Here is a 19,003-nt window from a genome sequence, read left to right as displayed (position 1 = left end):
ATTCCGACCGCAGCATAGCGACCGAGCTTGACTACGGGGGAGAGCCGCACACAGCCACTTAAAGGAAAACACAACATTTGGAAACAAATGAGAAAGAAACGCGCTACTTTTCCAAAGAAATTGCCGAAATGCACCGGAGGTGATAGGAATGCATCGGCAAAACACGAAGATACGGAATACGTGTGTGTGGAGTAACTAACTGTTTGCGTTGCCTATACAACGAGCTTTTGGGCTAACAGGCTAGCACAGTTGTCGCTAAAACATGGTGGGCAGACACTGAGCGAAAAAAAAACAAAAACCCCACCATAGACTCGCTCATATGTGGATAATGCTGGGAAATTAGCTATATTTTCTGCTCGGAGGGAATTGTGTGGACTTTAAATTCGACTTTTGACTTCTTTTTCTCGGAGGAAAACTCTCGCGCACGACCGTTGAAAGTTTTTTTGACGTCTCGCGCAAGTTAACCATCCATCAATCTCCGCGAGAAAAGATGATTGACTGTTTGATGTAGTGCGTCCTCGACCGAGAATGCACAAGAAACGAGGAGTTTCTGAACATATAAGCGCAACTCCTGCGGCAAAGTTACGCGATTCACAGCATCACACCCTCGTCCATTCATTTAACAGCGTTGGCTCGTGGAAACAATGCTCGGTATAGCCTGCACGAACTGAGCTGGAATATTGGAGCACGTATCATATTATGGAATACATCTGCCAGTGGTTAATTAATGGCACTTTCCTTATGCGTGGGGTTTAACTTTTTTGGACTAGTCCACGCAAAGCAACCCATGGTTTGCTTTCAAATCAACTTAGAAGACTTACAGAGAAAATTACATGGAGACTAGTTGGTCATGCCAAGGAAGGAGTTACCATTGCCAGAGGGTTGGGAAGAGGCCCGAGATTTTGACGGGAAGGTCTATTATATAGACCATATAAATCAAGCCACCAGTTGGATTGACCCAAGGGATAGGTATGTGTTGAGCACTGCACGTTCTGGGAATGCATACTTGCTTACTACTCAGTATACAGATGCGTGCTGAGTCCATTACTCATGTGTACAGCTGAATGTGCTCTTCTTTAAATCCTCAATTCGCAATAATGCACACGTCCAAGCATTTCAGTGTTGAACTACTGCTTTGTTAAATTCATCCTGGAACCCATGATCAGTGCCAGCTTTACAACTTAAGTCTCCCTGGACTTTAACACAAAATCTGTGCAGGAATGCTTAAGATTATATTCGAGGTTTGGTATGTGCATTGTGCACTGGGGTGTTTTTCCTTCCTTCCTTTGGATTTTCAGTTATTTACAGCGTGCACAGAAATGGAAAGATGATAGCAAACAGACCGCATATTTTTCATCTTTGTGTGGTGCAACTGGTTGCCTGTAGCCAGGAAACCAAGATGGCAGAAAGTTGTCAACAAGTACCTGGGACACATTCCTTAGCATGAGCGAAGCCCCACAGCTGATTCCCTCAAATCCCTTTCACTGCCAGTCAAGGTGCAGGACGGGATCAAAGTGCACCCGAGCTGTGCAAACTTTAACAAGAACAGTCAAATAGTTTTTGATGCATTCCACACTTGTTTGCTTGGTATAAGAGCTACGTTTTTGTCAAAGGTTTGGAGTAGTTCGCCCAAAAATAAAACAAATTCTGTCATCTTTTACTCACCCTCATGTCATTCCAAACCAGAATGACTTTCTTCTGGGATACAAATGAAGATATTTTGAAAAAAAAAGTATATATTTGATTATATTTCTCTGTGGTAAACAAACAAACAAAAACCCCCCAAAAAAATATTTTTTTTATACATGTATACATGCATTGAAAGTATGCAATGCTGCTTTAGACACCATTGACATTCGTATGGATAAAAACAGTTGAAATATTTGTAAAAATATCTTCAGTAGTGTTTTGCAGAATAAATAAAGGCAGAAATACACACATATATATATGTACCATGATATTGTAAAATATTAAATATAATATAAAATACAATTTAAAAATAATGTAATAATATAATATTTAGTTTAAAATATTTTAAAATAGCTTTTTATTTTAATATTTACTAATATTTCTTTAATACTTTTCTAATTTATTTCTGTGTTTAAGGCTGAATTTTCAGTATAATTACTCCAGTCTTAAGTGTCACATGATCCTTCAGAAATCATTATATTATGCTCAAGAAATATTTCTGATTATTATCAGTGTTAAAAGCAGTTTTTGTAGGAACCGTAATAATTTTTTGGGGGGTTCATTGAAAATTAAAAAAAGTTCAATTGAACAGCATTTATTTGAAATAATATTTTAATGTTATAAATGCCTTTATTGTCACTTTTGATCAATTTAATGCATCCCTGCTAAATTAAAGTATTACTATTAAAAAATATATATATTTACCCCAACTTTTGAATTATAGTGCATCACTTTTCCATAAAACAATTTAAAATATATTCAAAAAGATTTCTCACATGTATTTCATATAGCCTAAGCTAGTTATATTTCACTTAACTTTTATTTTTATTTTGATAAAATAAATGCAGCCTTGGTGAACATAAGACACTTCTTTCAAAAACATAAAAAATTATTCTAAACTTTTGACCGGTTGTGTATGTTTGTGAAATTTTTATGTAAAATGAATTAAGAAATATTTAAGATAAATCAATAAATGATGACAGAATTTCTGACCTCACTCTAATTCCAATTTAAATGAGTCTGTACTGAAATGGCACTGAGTTGAGCAGATTCACGGAAACAAAAGCTGAGGCTCAACAGACGTTTCCGCGCTCATGCCTGGTCGGCTGGTCTGTTATTGCACAGTGTGGTGCATCAAAGGCGCTGATTAAAAATGACAAATATTTCAAATCCTGACCCAAAACTGTCAGCAGACCCACCTCCCCCCATCTCTCAGACGGCTGCGTCTCCACTGCTGAGCAACAGTTAGTTGACAGGGGAGTTCTGATGTTCTTGGTAATGAGCTCCCATTTGACAGCGTTCTTGAGGCAAACGCACCGAGCCGCTGAGGTGTTGCCTGCCCTCCAGTCATTTAATAATAATAATAATAATAATAATAATAATAATGTGCTGCTTGAGAGTGTTAAGAAAATCTGAGGTTTTGGTTGAGTAATTTACATGCACTCATGTATTAGTATGTTGGTATTAGTAATGATCTTCATGTAGGCTAGTTGATGTTTGTGTAGCTGTTTGGCTTTTTGGTTGTAGTTACATCACATCACTATTTTTTTATTGTTTTTTATTTTTAGTACTTGCAGGCTAAATCAGTTTTGTGTTTTGTCGAACTGAGATTATGGCGTTTGTTTACATTAAATTAAATTGGTTCCTAATTTTCAGTGCTTCTATTCACAGCTGGCCGCTGTATGTCATCTTTTTTTTTTTTTTCTGCTTGAGAATGGATCAAAATATTCAAGATTACATGGATCCATAAGTACAAATTGAAGTATCAGTAATTGAAATCTAATCACTGATTGTTATTGCTGTAATTTTCTGTGGTGACATCATGCAGAGGGGAAGTGACCCGGGTCACGTCCTGAACCCTGATCCCACTTCGGTCTCTCACCTCTACACTTTCCTTTTTATCACATCTGTGTACTAATAATATTATAGCAAAATTGATTATTTTTATGCTTTTATAATAATAACATTACAATACAATACAATATAATATAATAAGTAAAGTCAGAAAAGCAACAAAGCAAAATGATACAATGGAGTACACAAGTATGAAGCCTGTAAAGGGATAAATGTGAAATAATTATATTTAATTGTATTTAAAAACATTTGTGTTGGAAATAATATAGGGTGGGCATTTTTTTTACATGTCCACTTACAGGCTTCGAACAAAAATGTTTTTTAACTTGAGCCTGGAAATAAACAAAGTTTAGAAAAACTTTAAAACAATATATTAGAAGAACGGATATATGTGTATGCCTTAATAATATGTTACTAGAAATAAAGGCATATATATGTATTATTATACATATATCAGATTTTACATTTCTTGGTCATTAATCAAATGCAATCAAATTTGTATTATTGACCAAAGGTCAGATAACATGGATCATCAGGTTTTGCGCTTTATATAAGTTCAAGTGCTACTATTATCAAAGCGAAAGGAGGGCAAACCAAATACTAAGGCCCTGTTGTTAAGATGTGTTTTCGTCGATCGCAGCGCCAGCGAGTGTGTGTTAGAAATCAGGAATGGTGAGAGAACATTGTGCTTGGTACATTTTTCGTCTTCAAATCAAGCTTGGGTCTCCATCTGACAGTTTAAATCCCATCTGGCTCGAGCGCTTCCCTTAATGTTTGCGCATAAGGTCAGTAGCGGAGAGAAGATGGTCTTTTGTGGCTGTTCTAACACTTTCGACCACATGAGCCTTTACACTGTGAAAGCAATCTGGTCGAATGCGTTTTCAACTCCCTCTGGAAGTGTTTAAAAGCTCAAAACTTTTCAGACACCTGCATTTACTGACTTCCACTTGTGATCCGATCGACCAAAAAGCATCTTAATACCATGTGTAAACAGGGTCTTAGACTTTTTGAAATTCATGTACATTTTTAACTTTTCACTCAAATTGTTGCTGATGATATCATTTGCAACTAAAATAGATTTAATAGATTAAATAGGAAAAATGCTAAATGGATGTTCAGTAGTGCTCTCAGACTTTTGGATCCACTGCTGATGCTAAACAAGAATCAAATGCCTCATAATTAGTTTTCTTTGGAAACTCGATGTAGGTCCGACCGCATAATTGCGGAGAAAGCATTCCTGTGGACTGCCCACATGTCCCACACTGGGCGTAACTGTTTTGTTTTTCCTCAGCGTGACATGCTGAAAACATGCGCTCAGGTAAATGGAATGTTATCTGGCTCTCTCTGATAGGAGACCGTCGTCGGGGTGTAGCAGCGCACTTTTATTGTCGGACCTTGAGCGCGGCGCGCTGCTAGTTGGAGCCTCATAAATGACTCGGGGAATTTTTGGAGTGCGCTGAATGAAAGTGTCTGACTCATCGTTGAGCTATGTCCTGTGTTTGCACTCGGCTGTGGGCTTTGTCATTTCGCATTAGACCATGGGTTCTGGGTCTTTGACTTCATAGGTTCGCTAGAGCTTCAAGAGAACCTTTCTGAAGCCTTTCTGTAGTTCTTGTTGTTTTACATCACAGAAGCAGGTCAATTGCGCCATATTCATTCTGCTCATTCCTAATCGTTCTAATGTGGAAATCTCAACAGCATGCTTTGGGATTTTGGGCTTTTGAGTTTGCTTAGATCTTGTGTCTTTGAAGATCTCAGCTATGCAGGGTTAAGCCTAGAGTTTGATGGCATCCATTCAGGTGATCCATACATGAGTCTGGAGATTGGAGAATAATGGGGTGAGAAAAAGATGAGCGTGTCTCGCTGCAGCCGTGGTCTTTGTTACGTTGCAGAAGTTTCTTTTCTCCGAGTTAAATTTAGAACAGGCCGGTGGGGGTCTCTCAGCACAGTTTCATTATTCATAACATGAAAAAGGAGCTAGTTCAGTTTCACCCTCTTTGAAAGTCTTGAATCGACAGGGGAAGACAACAGCATGCGCTCATTTACTGCAGACGACTGTAAGATGATTTGAACAAAACCCCGCTTGCCTATATATGAAATAAAAAATGGCTAGATGTATATAGTTCCAAGGCAAGCATGCATCTATCTATCTATCTATCTATCTATCTATCTATCTATCTATCTATCTATCTATCTATCTATCCATCGAGAACATTTCCATCCATCCATCCATCCATCCATCCATCCATCCATCCATCCATCCATCCATCCATCCATCCATCCATCCATCCATCCATCCATCCATCCATCCATCCATCCATCCAAATTTAAAGTTGTGAGAAAATGTTGTGCACCATTTGCTTGCAGATGCCATTTGGTTTGATATTTAGTTTCTTATGCAATAAATTTATACATTGCGTGTAGCTTAATGTGATTTCTTTTTTTTGTGGAAATGGTTTAATCCTTGTAATATGCTGCACAAATCAGATTTAATGTGGAATGTTCCTGATAATCTGAGGAGCAGAGAGCTGAATGTATTGCGTAACCCTGCTGCTGGACGTAACGGCTTTAGAAAACACTCCTCTCAAAGCCTGAAAGTGGAAGTATTTGAAATGGGGAAATATGACATTCCTTTAATGCATGAAAACAATGACTGCCCTGAACACAAACTTAAATCTTTTGCAGTGGTTGGGAAAAAACCTAATTCGTCCACACAATAGGTTTAGTCTTTTTTTGTTTACAAAATATTACAAAAGCTACATTTATGATAAATGATTAAACCACATTTAGTTGACCCATTGTTCAGGCTTTAATCAGGTGGTTTGCAAAAAAAAATGTCCATGTTGATAATAGTAAGGAATGTTTCTTGAGCATCAAATCAGCATATTAGAATGATTTCTGAAGACTAGATTAATTTAGCCTTGCCAGTCAAAGGAATAAATAACATTTTAAAGTATAATAGAAAACAGTTCTTTTAAATTGTAGTACAATTTCACAATAAAACTGTTTTTACTGTATATTGATGAAATGTATGCAGGCTTGGTGAGCATATGAGACCTCTTTCAAAAAATCTTGATTATTCCATATTATGACCGACGGTATTATTGTGTATGTTTCTGTACACACTGCTACCGTTCAAATGTTTTGGTTTGGTAAGCTTTACATTTTTTTTAAATAGATCCTCTTTGGAAAAAAAAAATATATAAAAAAAGTATGTAATAAAAATTATTTATCATTGTTGCCTTTGGTTAGCATTCTTATATCAGGTTAGTGATAAACCTCCTACCCTAGGCTCTTCAAATTTACTCTAAAACCGCAACAAGCTCTTTCTTTTTAATTGATTAGTCTAGCTAGCGAGTGCCAGCATTACTCTCCACTGAAGTTCAGCCAGACTACTCTGTTAGCATTAGCGTGCGCCTGCTAATAAAAGTTTTAGCGTCGCTCTTTTCGGCCAAGTGAGTGTCCCCGTTGCTCTGCGGTGATCCAAAGCACTGGGCTTGGAGAGCCACAGCGTGTTGCCTCAGAAACCTCCAGGCGATGGGTCAGCAGGGCCTGTGGAATGCCCGGCTTAGGTTTCCGGCTATTGTGCTCGACCAGCACACTGGAGGTGAATAGCCCGACATTCCTCTGATGCCCCCCTCCCCCCCACCTTACACACACACACACACACACACACACATGCTCGCGCCACGCTCAAACTCTCAGTGAGTGACATCCCATGGAAAATAAGCATGAAGGGTGGAGGTCCAACATCCCGCTGTCTTCTCTCTGATTGGCTGTTGACTGACAGATGGATTCCCTGTTTGATTTTGCAGGCAGACTAAGCCTCTGACTTTTGCTGACTGTATTGGAGATGAGCTGCCTGTGGGATGGGAGGAGGCCCACGACCCCCACGTTGGAGCCTATTATGTCGACCACAATACCAGTAAGTTGAACAAGTTGCAGCCCACCTTATGCATACATGGGAGTAAAGAGTGTCTGTTGTGGGATTTTGTGGGTTTTAGACGGATGAAATGGCATATTTAATTGGACGTAAATGAAAACATGGCTTTGAGGGTTGAAACTCCCACTGATTCAGTGGGCCTCCTTTATTAAACAAATTTCTGTGCAGATAATTTATCGCCAATGCGCAGTATTTTGTGTAACAATTTCAACTGAAACATTTGGACACACCTACTCGTTTTTTTTTTTTTTTTCAACGTTTTAGAAATATTTGTAATAAATAAAAATGTTGTTTTAGTATTATTTAAATTAATTATAAATATTTTTATCATTATTTTTAATGTGCTTTTGTCATTTTTTTTACATTTCTTTTTAGTTTTAATTTATTATTTCAGTTTTAGTACCTCAATTAAAGCTTTTTTTAAAGGTTTTTCATCCAATAACTATTTTTTATTTTAGCTTTACTTCAATTAACACATTCTTTTTTGTAATAGTTAAACCATGTGGAAACCATGGTACATTTTTTCCCCCATTATTCTTTGATGAATAGAAAGTTTGACAGAACTTTGAAATAGAAATCGTTTGTAAGTTAACAGTATAATTGTCTTTACTGTCACTTTTTATAAATTCAATGCATCCCTGCTGAATAAAAGTATTAACCAGTGTTAACAAAGATAACAAAACATTTTAAGCAGCAAAAACTGTTTTCAAAATAAGAAGAAATGTTTCATGAGCAGCAAATCAGCATATTAGAATGATTTCTGAAGGATCATGTGACACTGAAGACTGGAGTAATGATGCTGAAAATTCAGCTTTGCCATCAAAGGAATAAATTATATTTGAAAGTATATTAAAATAGAACAAAGTCCTTTTGAATTGTAATAATATTTCACAATATGAATGCTTTTTACGGCGTTTTTGATCAAATAAATGCAGCCTTGGTGAGAAGAAGAGACTTCTTTCCAGAACAACAACAAAACAAAAAACAGTAGTGTATTTTTTTTCCATTCATTTTCAAGATATTTCTATCTTATCTCTGCTTCCCTCAGAGAGCACCCAGCTGGAGGATCCACGGGCTCAGTGGCAGCGGGAGCAGGAGCTCATGTTGCGGGATTATCTGAGCGTGGTTCAGGATGCGTTGAGCGCCCAAAAGGAGATCTACCAGGTCAAAGAACAGCGACTTCACCTGGCCCAGCAGGAATATCGGCAGCTAAATGATGCTTGGAGGGACAAGGCGTCCTCGCAGACCAGCCGTAAGACTTGTGCCTCTATACACGTGTCTGTCACTTTAACAGTCTGTCCTTATGAGCCACTTGACAGTGATTCTTGACACAAGTTTTTGATTAATCTGTACAACCGCAACATTTAACATAGAATTATTCTCCTTTCACTACCTCATGAAATTCGTCACTCACTATAGGTCAACAATGTCAGATATAAACATAAAATGTAAATATTGACATCTTCAGGACAGTTTCATACTGACTTCCGGGTCTATCTGTTTTATTTTAATCACCATCAGACTTATTTGAATGTTTTTGTGGTGCTTCTTGGGGGAACGCAGAACTTTAGGGAGCAAACTCAAACATTTTTCCATCAGCATGTCCCTTTAGGGGCTTCGTACATAGTAGTGTTTATGTACTGTCAATAGAGGTTATTTAAAATGATGGGACTGTCTATATCCAGTAAAATGTAAACCATCAGATGGATGTGATTCTCACAAAACTGGATTTTCTTCAAGCTTTTTTTCAAGGTAAATGTAGGTGTCTAGGACACTTGGAGACTCCAAAGAACTAAATAATTCATAAACAACATTACAGGAAAAAAAAGTTTTCAGAATTCACAGTGTATGGTATGTGTACGGTACAACAGCAAAGAGCTTGTTTATATTGTCAAGTTGCGATACCAAACAGGAATACATTTAGATGCCCCCCCCCCCCCCCCCCCCCAAAAAAAAAAACCTGACTGCATATAGCCTACCTGCTACAGTAAACATATTTATTCAGAATTACAGCAACATACACACATGACAAATCAAAACATTATCCTGAATGGGTGTGGAAACAACGTGAATGTGCTGAAATGTGTGTGTGAATAAATCCAATGTGTGATCATTGCATCACGAGCGCACATACAGTACACGATTTGTTTGCGCATCAATATGACGGACTCATGCGCGCTTACTCTACAACTCCTGTACGTCACCGTAATTGACTTTTCCTCGATTGCAATCCTCATCCATCTAAACTTTACTAGCGAGACACTGGTTTGCTTTATCTCGCGCTCTTCAGAAACAATCACAGAATATGACAGAGCTCGTGTTTTAAAGCGAAACACACTGAAAACTGGTCACGAGTCACTGGTTCTCTCTGCCATCTCTGATGTAATCAGCCTGGTTTTCTTTAAATTAGTGCTTTTTTGGACTGAATGTTTGAATGAATTTGTGTATCATTGGGAAAACTTTCCCTGAGTTTAGCGGATCTGATCGCAAACAGTGAAGCGAAATCGGGTAAAAGGTTAGAATCGAAATTTCTGCATACCAGGGTTACGGGTGCTTGCACCACTGTAGATGCTCAGTGTGATAAACTCCCGACTTCCAAGATCATCTAACTGCGAGACATAAATTACGTAATGCTTCACTATTTTATTTCCGTTCAATTATTTTATTTTGTTAAGGATTTTGAATTAATCGCATGTGTTAATGTTGACAGCCCTATGTAAAAGACCATTTTCCTTATCTTAACATGTATATTTATTATCAATGCACCGATATGAACATTTTGCCCGATACCGATAATTCTTTATATTTGAAAGCCGATAACCGATATATTGGCCGATAAATCTAAATCCAAATTTTTATATAATTTTTGAGAGCCTGATGACGAAAACAAGAGTCTCATCATCAAAAGCCATGTCCCAAGCACACAATTATAATGTTCTCATTATAATGTTATGTAGCCGATATGATAGATTTGCGCTGCACATGTTGCACTTGACTGTATTTTCATTTTTTGAAGTGATTCCAATCATATGTCAAGCAATTCAAAACCAACATGTCGAACAGTGCGCATCTGAAGCTGAAGGAAATAATCCATTATTTATCTGGCAAATTTTCAAATTGGGCCGATAACGATAACTTTAAGAATGAATAGGCTATATATCGTGCATCCCTGAAATGTATTAATCTAAATGAAGTACGAAGTTATAATCTGAGGACAGGTGGTTTTAGGGAATATTGCCATCATTTTGAAAGTCTAAAGACAAAATTAAGAGTTAAGATTGATATCATTCTAGTTGAGGGACTTGTTTTGTACCACGTGTCAAGAATCAGTAAACGGTCATAATTAAAACCGTGATACTTCAAGAGCTGCATGCTTAGTTGATGAGGTTACAATCTTGAAATTCACTTGAACATATTTGTGCAGCCCAACCTGCAATGCCTTCACTCTTCAAACATCTTTTGCAAGCAAATTCTTTATTTTTAAATATACAAAATGGATGCAGATTTATGACAGTCTGTAGCAATATAATAAATCACTATGGAATTCCAGAGCCGTGTCGAGTGGTTTTCCAGATAAGATAAAGCCTTTGAACTCTTATCTTTCCTACAGTAAATTCCAGATCCTCATCAAGCAGTAAATATGACCCTGAAATCCTCAAAGCGGAGATTGTTACAGCAAAAAGCCGGGTAAGAAGCTCTTCCACTTAACATGGAGCCTTTGATTTTTTTTTTTGCTGTAAATGTTATCGTTTATGCAAGACATGAATTGGGTGTAATATTTGCAGCACTCCGTACATCATGGATTTTAGATGTGATGACAGGCAGTGAGATTATATTTAAAGTCAAATGTAAGACGTCTTATAATTACACAAGTGTCTCATTGATTCTCCTGCTCACTTTCTCTCTGTTGCTGTCTTTTGTTCAGGTAAATAAGCTGAAGAGAGATTTGGCCTTTATGAGGCAAGAACTGCTTTATAAGGAGCAAGGCTTTGAGACGTTGAAAGAGTAAGTGTAACCTGACCTCATTGCACGATCACGTTCCAACAACTGATCGCTTTCTTGTTTAAAAGCTGTCCAGTCTGAAAACACCTCGTCTTTGTTCAAGACAAAAATGTATCATCTTATCTCTTGCCATTTTATGAGTGCATTGGCACTTTATTGTGATGGAGTGAGCTCACTTTTTGTCTTCTCTGTTGTTGTAAAAGTTGATATGATATTTTTATTGTTCTTCAAAACATCATGCACCTCAAACAGTCAGTGTGAAGCTATTCATATTTCATATTGTTATTTTCAAAATCCACCCGATTTTCTCTGAACAACTACTTGACATGTCCAGTGATTCCTAACTGATGGATTGAAAGAGCTGGGTATTAATACAGGTTTTCCTGTTTCAATTAAATTACATTTTGATTCATTTGAAAATATTTAAGTTAGAATGTCTATTTGATTAAATATAAAAGAAATAGGCCTATCAGCTAATGCCGTAAACTATATAGTGCAGTGTCGTAGACCAGTGGTTCTCAACCTGGGGGGCTTAGCAAACTTCCAAGGTGGCAACAGGATGACTTAAATGTAATTAAATTAATATATTATTATTAATATATAAGAAAATAATCAAACTCTAAATTAAACTGCTAAAAAAAAACAACATAATAAAATCATGAACCTTTTTGTTAAAATTCCATTTCCGTCATTCATTTTCGGACCACATGCCTTGTGTTTTGATTCACAGTACACAGGAGTCATTTGTTCGTGATTCACATTAGACTGATTTCGTTGTGTGCTTTTGATTCACTAAAACGAACCGGTTCATGCGAATTTGTGAGTTTGTGAAACGGGCTACACTGTTTGCGTTGTATGTTTATTTTTGTGTGCAGTCCTCGAGGACATCTCAGTTGAAAGACATACCTTGCCTTGAAGTAAAACACTATCTAGAGTATATCTACTGATACACTGTCTTGAGGTTTTAAGAATGAAATTGGGGTCATTTGAATGAAAATCACTTTTAATTAGGAGCCAAGCACCTATTGTAATACAAAATTAGTTTCCCCTCTAATTCCTTGACTCAAGCCGATTTGATTGCACCATATGAAGTCATTTAGCCATTTAGAATAAAAAAAAAAAAACTTTTTCAAACTTTTTCCGTTGCTCTGATTTTCATGAAAATTTAAACATCATCTTCAGACCATACCGACAAAAAGTTACCGAATTCAAGTTCATTCGTCAAACCGTTCACGAATAATGCTTGAGCGAATTTGACAAAGAGCTTGCCAAAATGGATGTGAGGCTATATCTCCAAACTTGGTGTGTGTTATGACAACCATGACCTGAGGGTATCTGCACAGTTTTGGTGCAGTGCCACCTAGTGGTCAGGAGTTATATAAAAATGGCTATATTTGCTTATAGCTTCTGATGAATGTGGACATATGGACATAACGAGTTGAAGGATAACCAATTTTCCCATATCGGCCATTTTGCGCATCTGTAAAATCCTATATGTTACGAACGCATTGACCATGTATGTGCCATCGGCACCATGCCCTGAAGGTACTCGAAAAGTTAAAAGACTATGCCACCTTGTGGTCAAAAATTATACTGAAATTTAAAAAAATTCTAACAGCTTTTGATTCATTTTGCCTATTGTAATGAAACTTGATAGATTCATTGGGTCAGTGCGGACAACATAGATACACATTTTTCCATAGTCAGTCGAACTTCCTCTTCGCCATTTTATTTTTTCTTTGAAAATCTACTTTTTCAAACTGCTCCTAGACCGTTGCTTTGATCTTCACCAAATTCAAGTCAGATCATCTTTAGACCATGGCAGCAAAAAGTTCTAGATTTCGTGTTGATAGACGAAACTTTATCAGTTAGTGTTTGGAATTTAACAAAATGGCTGGAATTTTGTAAGTCAAAAGTAGTCGATCTCCGAATGCAACGTAACATGAGGAGAGTAAAGATGGAAAGCTCAGTTCAGTATGTTGCATTCGGAGATCGACTACTTTTGACTGACAAAATTCCAGCCACTGGAACCACTAACTGATAAAGTGAGTCGTACAAAACCTTTCTTTTTAGGTAAACTTTCTGTACACAAACAATGTTGTCAATGCTCGAGTTCATGTGTAGAGCCCCTGGTGATACTTCGAGCACAGTTTCATGTTGTGTCGAGCCTCCTTAGTGTTTTAAAAATAGCGATTTTGATGCTATCATAGAAGTGCCCCAACATTCACTCCCATTCAAAAGGCATTTTGACCGAAAACGAAAATCTTAAAAGTGGCGTTTCCATTCTAATTATGCTTTTACACGAATGTTTGACTCGGGTAGATTAACAAAAATAGCCTAGGTTGCAATTTGGCGAGAGTTACAATTTAAAGGAGTCCTATTATCCTTGTTTACATTTTCAACTTTTGTTTTATTCCGAAAATGAATACGTCACAATATTCCTCATTTAAATAATTCCCACCCAAAGCGTATGCAAAAAAAAGGCCTTGTTTATAATTGCAACCAGTCAACCAATCAGAGGGTCCAACCAACCAGTCAACCCACTTTTCAGAAGGAGGGGCTTCAGTGAGACTGGAACTAAACTGAGTGTCACAGACAGACTGGGAAGAGAGGTGCTAAAATAATGTAAAATATGTGAAAAATAATGTTTTTTTTGTTTTTTTTTACATTCAAGCATGAAAACCTATTGTAGTAGACCCCAAAAAGAGACTTTTAAGATTCCCCTTTAAGATATTTTTCCCTCAGGGCTGTTTTAGGAAGACATTGACATAAAGCTTTGGATTGGGCTGTTTTTGTATGTAAAAGGGCGTTGAGATGCTGGGCTTGATTCCTGTTGACTGCTTCCCTCTAGCTCTCTTGCCCAAAGGAATGTGGACTAACCTGTTACTCAGGTCCGCACATGACTTACCGATGACTTGCTTTACATGCCCTCTTCTGCTAAACAGAACCATCCACCCACCCCCTCACCTCCGTATTCTTGGCTCTACTGGAGCTTGACATTCCAGGAAATCACAAGCAAAACATTCAACAGAGGCGTTTATATGAGTATTTCGCCGTTAGTGCGCTCTACAAGAACTCATGCCATAACATTCATTTGGGAACACAACATATGCCAACCATTTTCCAAAACTTGTAATGAGAAATACTAATAACCTGTGGTTTTTAACCAGTTATAACAGTTCTATTATTATTATTTTATAGTCACTTTGATATATAATCACAAATTTTTTGGCAAAAATTTGCAACCTTTCAAACAAGCTAAGCAAATCTTTGACAAATAGCATTTTAAATTGCAATCAAAAAAAATTTTATCAGAAAAATTGCAATTAGACTTTTCCACAAATCTTGCTGGCCTTTACCGATTCCAAAATATGTTTCACTGATACCTTTGATTCTTTCACAGTTCTTCAGAGATTCCGAGTGTGATGATTCAACTAAGTCATTAAAAATAATTTGGATGATTTAAAATAATTTCTAATTGAATGTTTTTTCTTTGTCTTTCACCAGAATTGATCACAAAGTGTCCAGTGCCTCGCATGGCTACAGACTGCATGAAGCCCAGGCCATCCTGAAGGAGGTGAAGACCATTAAAGATGCCATCAGCTCTGGGGAGAAGGAGAAACAGGAGCTCATGCGGGTACAAATCTCTTTGAGTTCTCAGTACATTTCCTGATCAATGACACCCTGAAAGAAGCGTTTAAACGTCGCCCAGGTCACGAAAGGACAAATCGTTACACCTTGAGAGTGTTCTGGGAACACATTCCTACATTCTTTCATCATTAGGACATTGCGTAGAAGATTTTTGTCTCAGTTCCAGGTGTACATATACAAATAGTCAAGCCAACGATAATTCATAATGGCTAAGTACACACTAGAGAAGTAGGCGAACCAATCTATTCAAATAAAAACTGCAGTGAAGTGCTCTACTTGCTGCAAAATGATTGCCTATCTTATTGTCATAATAAGCTAATGTGTTTGAGCAGATAGGAGTGGCTAAGTGTGGTGGGGCTTTTCACTGAAGACGACAATCACCAACAAATTATTTTACAGCCATTATTTGTCTCTTACTCCCACAAAAAATGTATGTAAATTTTTGACAAAATACAGTTGTGTATTGGCATATAGAAGCAGGACACTCAAACTTTGTGAACCATGCCACTTTTTCACGCTTTTCACAAAAGAATTACTTTCAATGGCAAAAGTGATCTTAAAGTGATCAAAAGTGATCTTAAATACTTTTACATTGTTACAAAAACAACTTTTATGAACTTTGAGCTTGAATACTTGAACTTTCCATTCATCAAATATTCCTGAAGTCCAAATATTCAGCATTTCAGCAGTTCAGAGAAAAAATGAGTGAGTGGATTATTTGGTTATAATGTTAATTCATGTAATGTGATATTGGTGAATGTTAGGGCCTGTTTGTTTTCACGCTGAGTGTTTGCACTAGCATTGCGGAGTGTGAAGTTTCCTTGTTTGCATAATGTTTTGTGAACCTACTGCTTTTGAATGTAGGCCTAAAGAAAATATTTGGTTATGTATTTGGTTTGCACTCACTTACCGTAATGTACAAATCTTGTTTAACTGGAGGCTTAAATTTCATCGAGTTTCCCCTGTGTTGTTTATACATTTTGACATGTTAATTGTAGCAACACAAATTTAAAGAAGCCAGCGAAGACAATGTGTTTTGCCTCCTATTGGCAGTGCAATCAAAATTAAAATCCCCCTTTTAAAAACGTATTATAGACTTCCTATTTTGTACGTCACCCTTCGGTCCATAGACCCTAATTTTATCTTCTTCTTTTTTTACAGCATAGATGTTGAAATTTCTTCACACTAAAGTTTGGCGCTGAATTTTAAATATGTTTTTACATGAAGTCTCACCAAGGCTGCATATTAATGAAAAATTAATACAATTTAAATGAACTGTTTTATGTTTGTATATATTGTAAATCATTTTAAAGCCTGTTCAGTAGATAATAAATAGTTTATTATAGAAAATAGAAATTTTAAGTAAATACAATTTATTTCAGTGTACATTTCATTTGCTATTATAAAACTGTATTTATTCGTATACAATGGGGCCCAAAAGTCTGAGACCACTGCAAATTTTCTGATATATATATATATATATATATATATATATATATATATATTACGATTTTTTTTTATGTTTTTGAAAGAAGTCTCTTATGGTCACGAAGCCTGCATTTATTTGATCAAGATACAGTAAAAACATTAATATTGTGAAATAGAATGTAAATTATTCCTGGGATTTCAAAGCTGAATTTTCAGCATCATTACTCCAATCTTCAGTGTAACATGATTCTTCAGAAATCATTCTAATATGCTGATTTTCTGCTCAAGAAACATTTGTTATTATGATAAATATTGAAAGCAGTTATCCTTTTTTATATTTTTGTGGAAAGCGTGAAACAGTTTTTTTTTTTGTTTTGTTTTTTTCAGGTTTCTTTGATGATTAGAAAGTTCAAAAGAACAGCATATATTTGAAATTTATTTGAGTTATTGGGAACAATGAAGATATTAATTTCTTAAAAATGATACTATCTGACCCCAAACTTTTGAACGGTAGAGTGCGTTTGGCAGATGGAGTCTTCCCAAATGTCACAGTAGAATATGAAGGGTTTAAACAGCTTTTCCCAAGGTGACCCCTTTTTCCTTGAGTATTATTCCCTCTTGTTTTGTCATTTTTTATTTATATATTTCCAGCTATTCCTCACACTGTTCGACAAGCATATGGAGAGGCGGGCAATGCTAAATAATGCATACCCCCCACTGCAGCTGGCAGACCTCTTCCGTCATTCGTGTGTGTTCCCCCGTAACATGCTCACTCATAGCTTTGTGTTTCTTTCTTGCAAATAAACTCTCCTCCCTGTAGACTCACTGCCTCTCTTTACTCGTCACTTAACAATCACACAGGTAACTTCAGTTCTGCTTAAGCCCCTGTCGGCAGTTGTCATCTCAGAAATCTAAATCTAAATCTAAATGTTCTGTCTGCAATGAATATTTGTGAGAGAACGGTAAATAGAAGTCAAAGATTTTCTGACCTCACAATGTTGCTCAAAGGGACAAAATCACACGCTGACATCTGGTTATTGTGTTTTTCTTTTAGAAACTGGCTGTGCTGAAGGATGATTTCCAGTTAGATTATGGCTCTCAGTCTGACCTGTGGGCCAGCAATCCGTCCCTGGCCAACTCAAACCTCTCTCTGCCCCGTGTCTACTCGGACGCAGAGTCTCAAACAGACATCCCTGCTGAGGTGAGAGACGGCCTTCAGTGCTGGGCTTTACATGCTTGTGAATGATGCATCACTTTAGTGTCTTAGTGGTTTCACAATGTGCAAGTCATTTGTAGAATAAAATGTCTTTTATATTAGCAGAGAAGTTTTTTTTTTTTAAAATTGTGATTCTTTTTTAATTAGTTTGTATCAAGCTCAAATAAACTGGCTGAGAAGGTACGACTGAGCCTGAAATATGAGGAGGCGAAAAGAAGGTAACTGTTTTTCTTTTAAATTTTCTTCTAAATTATTAGTTTGTAGCAAGTGGTCAGGAAAGTTTTTTTAATCAGTAATGCCAATATTTAAATTACTATGTATGTATATGTATGTATATGTATGTATGTGTGTGTGTGTGTGTGTATATATATATATATATATATATATATATATATATATGTATATACTATCGTTCAAAAGTTTTGGATTGGTACGATTTTTTAAATGCTTTTAAAAGAAGTCTCTTATGTTCACCAAGTGAACATGTATGTATTTATTTGATTAAAAATAAAAAAATATATAAAAAGCTAAATATTTTTACAATCTGACACTGAAGACTGGAGTAATGATGGTGAAAATTCAGCTTTGCATCACAGGAATAAATTACATTTTAAAATATATTCAAATAGAAAACAATTATTTTAAATTGTAATAATATTTCGCAATATGACTGTTTTTACTGTATTTTGATCAAATAAATGCAGCCTTGATGAGAAGAAGAGACTTGTTTTAAAAACTTTGAAAAAGACCCCAAACTTTTGAACGGCAGTGTATATATGTATATATATTCACCCAAATGTTTGATACCACTCTGAAAATCTGTGATCCAAAATGTAATTTAAATCTGGAAATAAACTATACGTTTAAGAAAATTGTAAAACAAAGAAATAATAATGACATTAAAAAAAGAGAAAATATATGAAATTTTTTATTTCTGAGACACGTCAATTAACCAAAGGCCATTCCAAATACAGATTTTTTTTATATATATATATCCAAATGTATATACAGTATTTATATGTTTTTTTGTTTTTTTTTTCATTTGAGAGTGTATGTGTGTGTATTTTTATTTATTTATTTTTTATTTAAATTTTGTAATATTAGTAGTGGTTTCAGACTTTTGGCCCCACTGTATAGCAAATGAAATGCACACTGAATTAATTTTTTCTCAAAATTTGAAACAAAATTTCATCTACTAATCAGGCTGTAAATCAGGGGTG

The 19,003-nt window shown here is 36.1% G+C and overlaps 1 protein-coding gene across 1 annotated transcript in view; it reads left to right on the top strand.

Annotated features, from left to right (window-relative positions):
- Positions 1-19,003, top strand: part of wwc1 (WW and C2 domain containing 1) — a 36,065-nt gene continuing 17,062 nt past the window's right edge. Inside the window, exons 1-8 of the mRNA XM_079847273.1 lie at positions 1-969; positions 7,359-7,468; positions 8,535-8,738; positions 11,097-11,173; positions 11,412-11,491; positions 14,996-15,125; positions 17,622-17,768; positions 17,931-18,001. Of these exons, the coding sequence (XP_079703399.1) occupies positions 851-969; positions 7,359-7,468; positions 8,535-8,738; positions 11,097-11,173; positions 11,412-11,491; positions 14,996-15,125; positions 17,622-17,768; positions 17,931-18,001 (938 nt within the window). The 5' untranslated portion in view covers positions 1-850. The remainder of the gene's footprint in view (positions 970-7,358; positions 7,469-8,534; positions 8,739-11,096; positions 11,174-11,411; positions 11,492-14,995; positions 15,126-17,621; positions 17,769-17,930; positions 18,002-19,003) is intronic.

The sequence above is a fragment of the Squalius cephalus genome (genome assembly GCF_949319135.1).
Source record: "Squalius cephalus genome assembly, chromosome: 17".
Taxonomy (NCBI): Eukaryota; Metazoa; Chordata; class Actinopteri; order Cypriniformes; family Leuciscidae; genus Squalius; species Squalius cephalus.
Note: the sequence above shows the minus strand (reverse complement) of the source record. Positions and strands in the feature narration are given on the sequence as shown.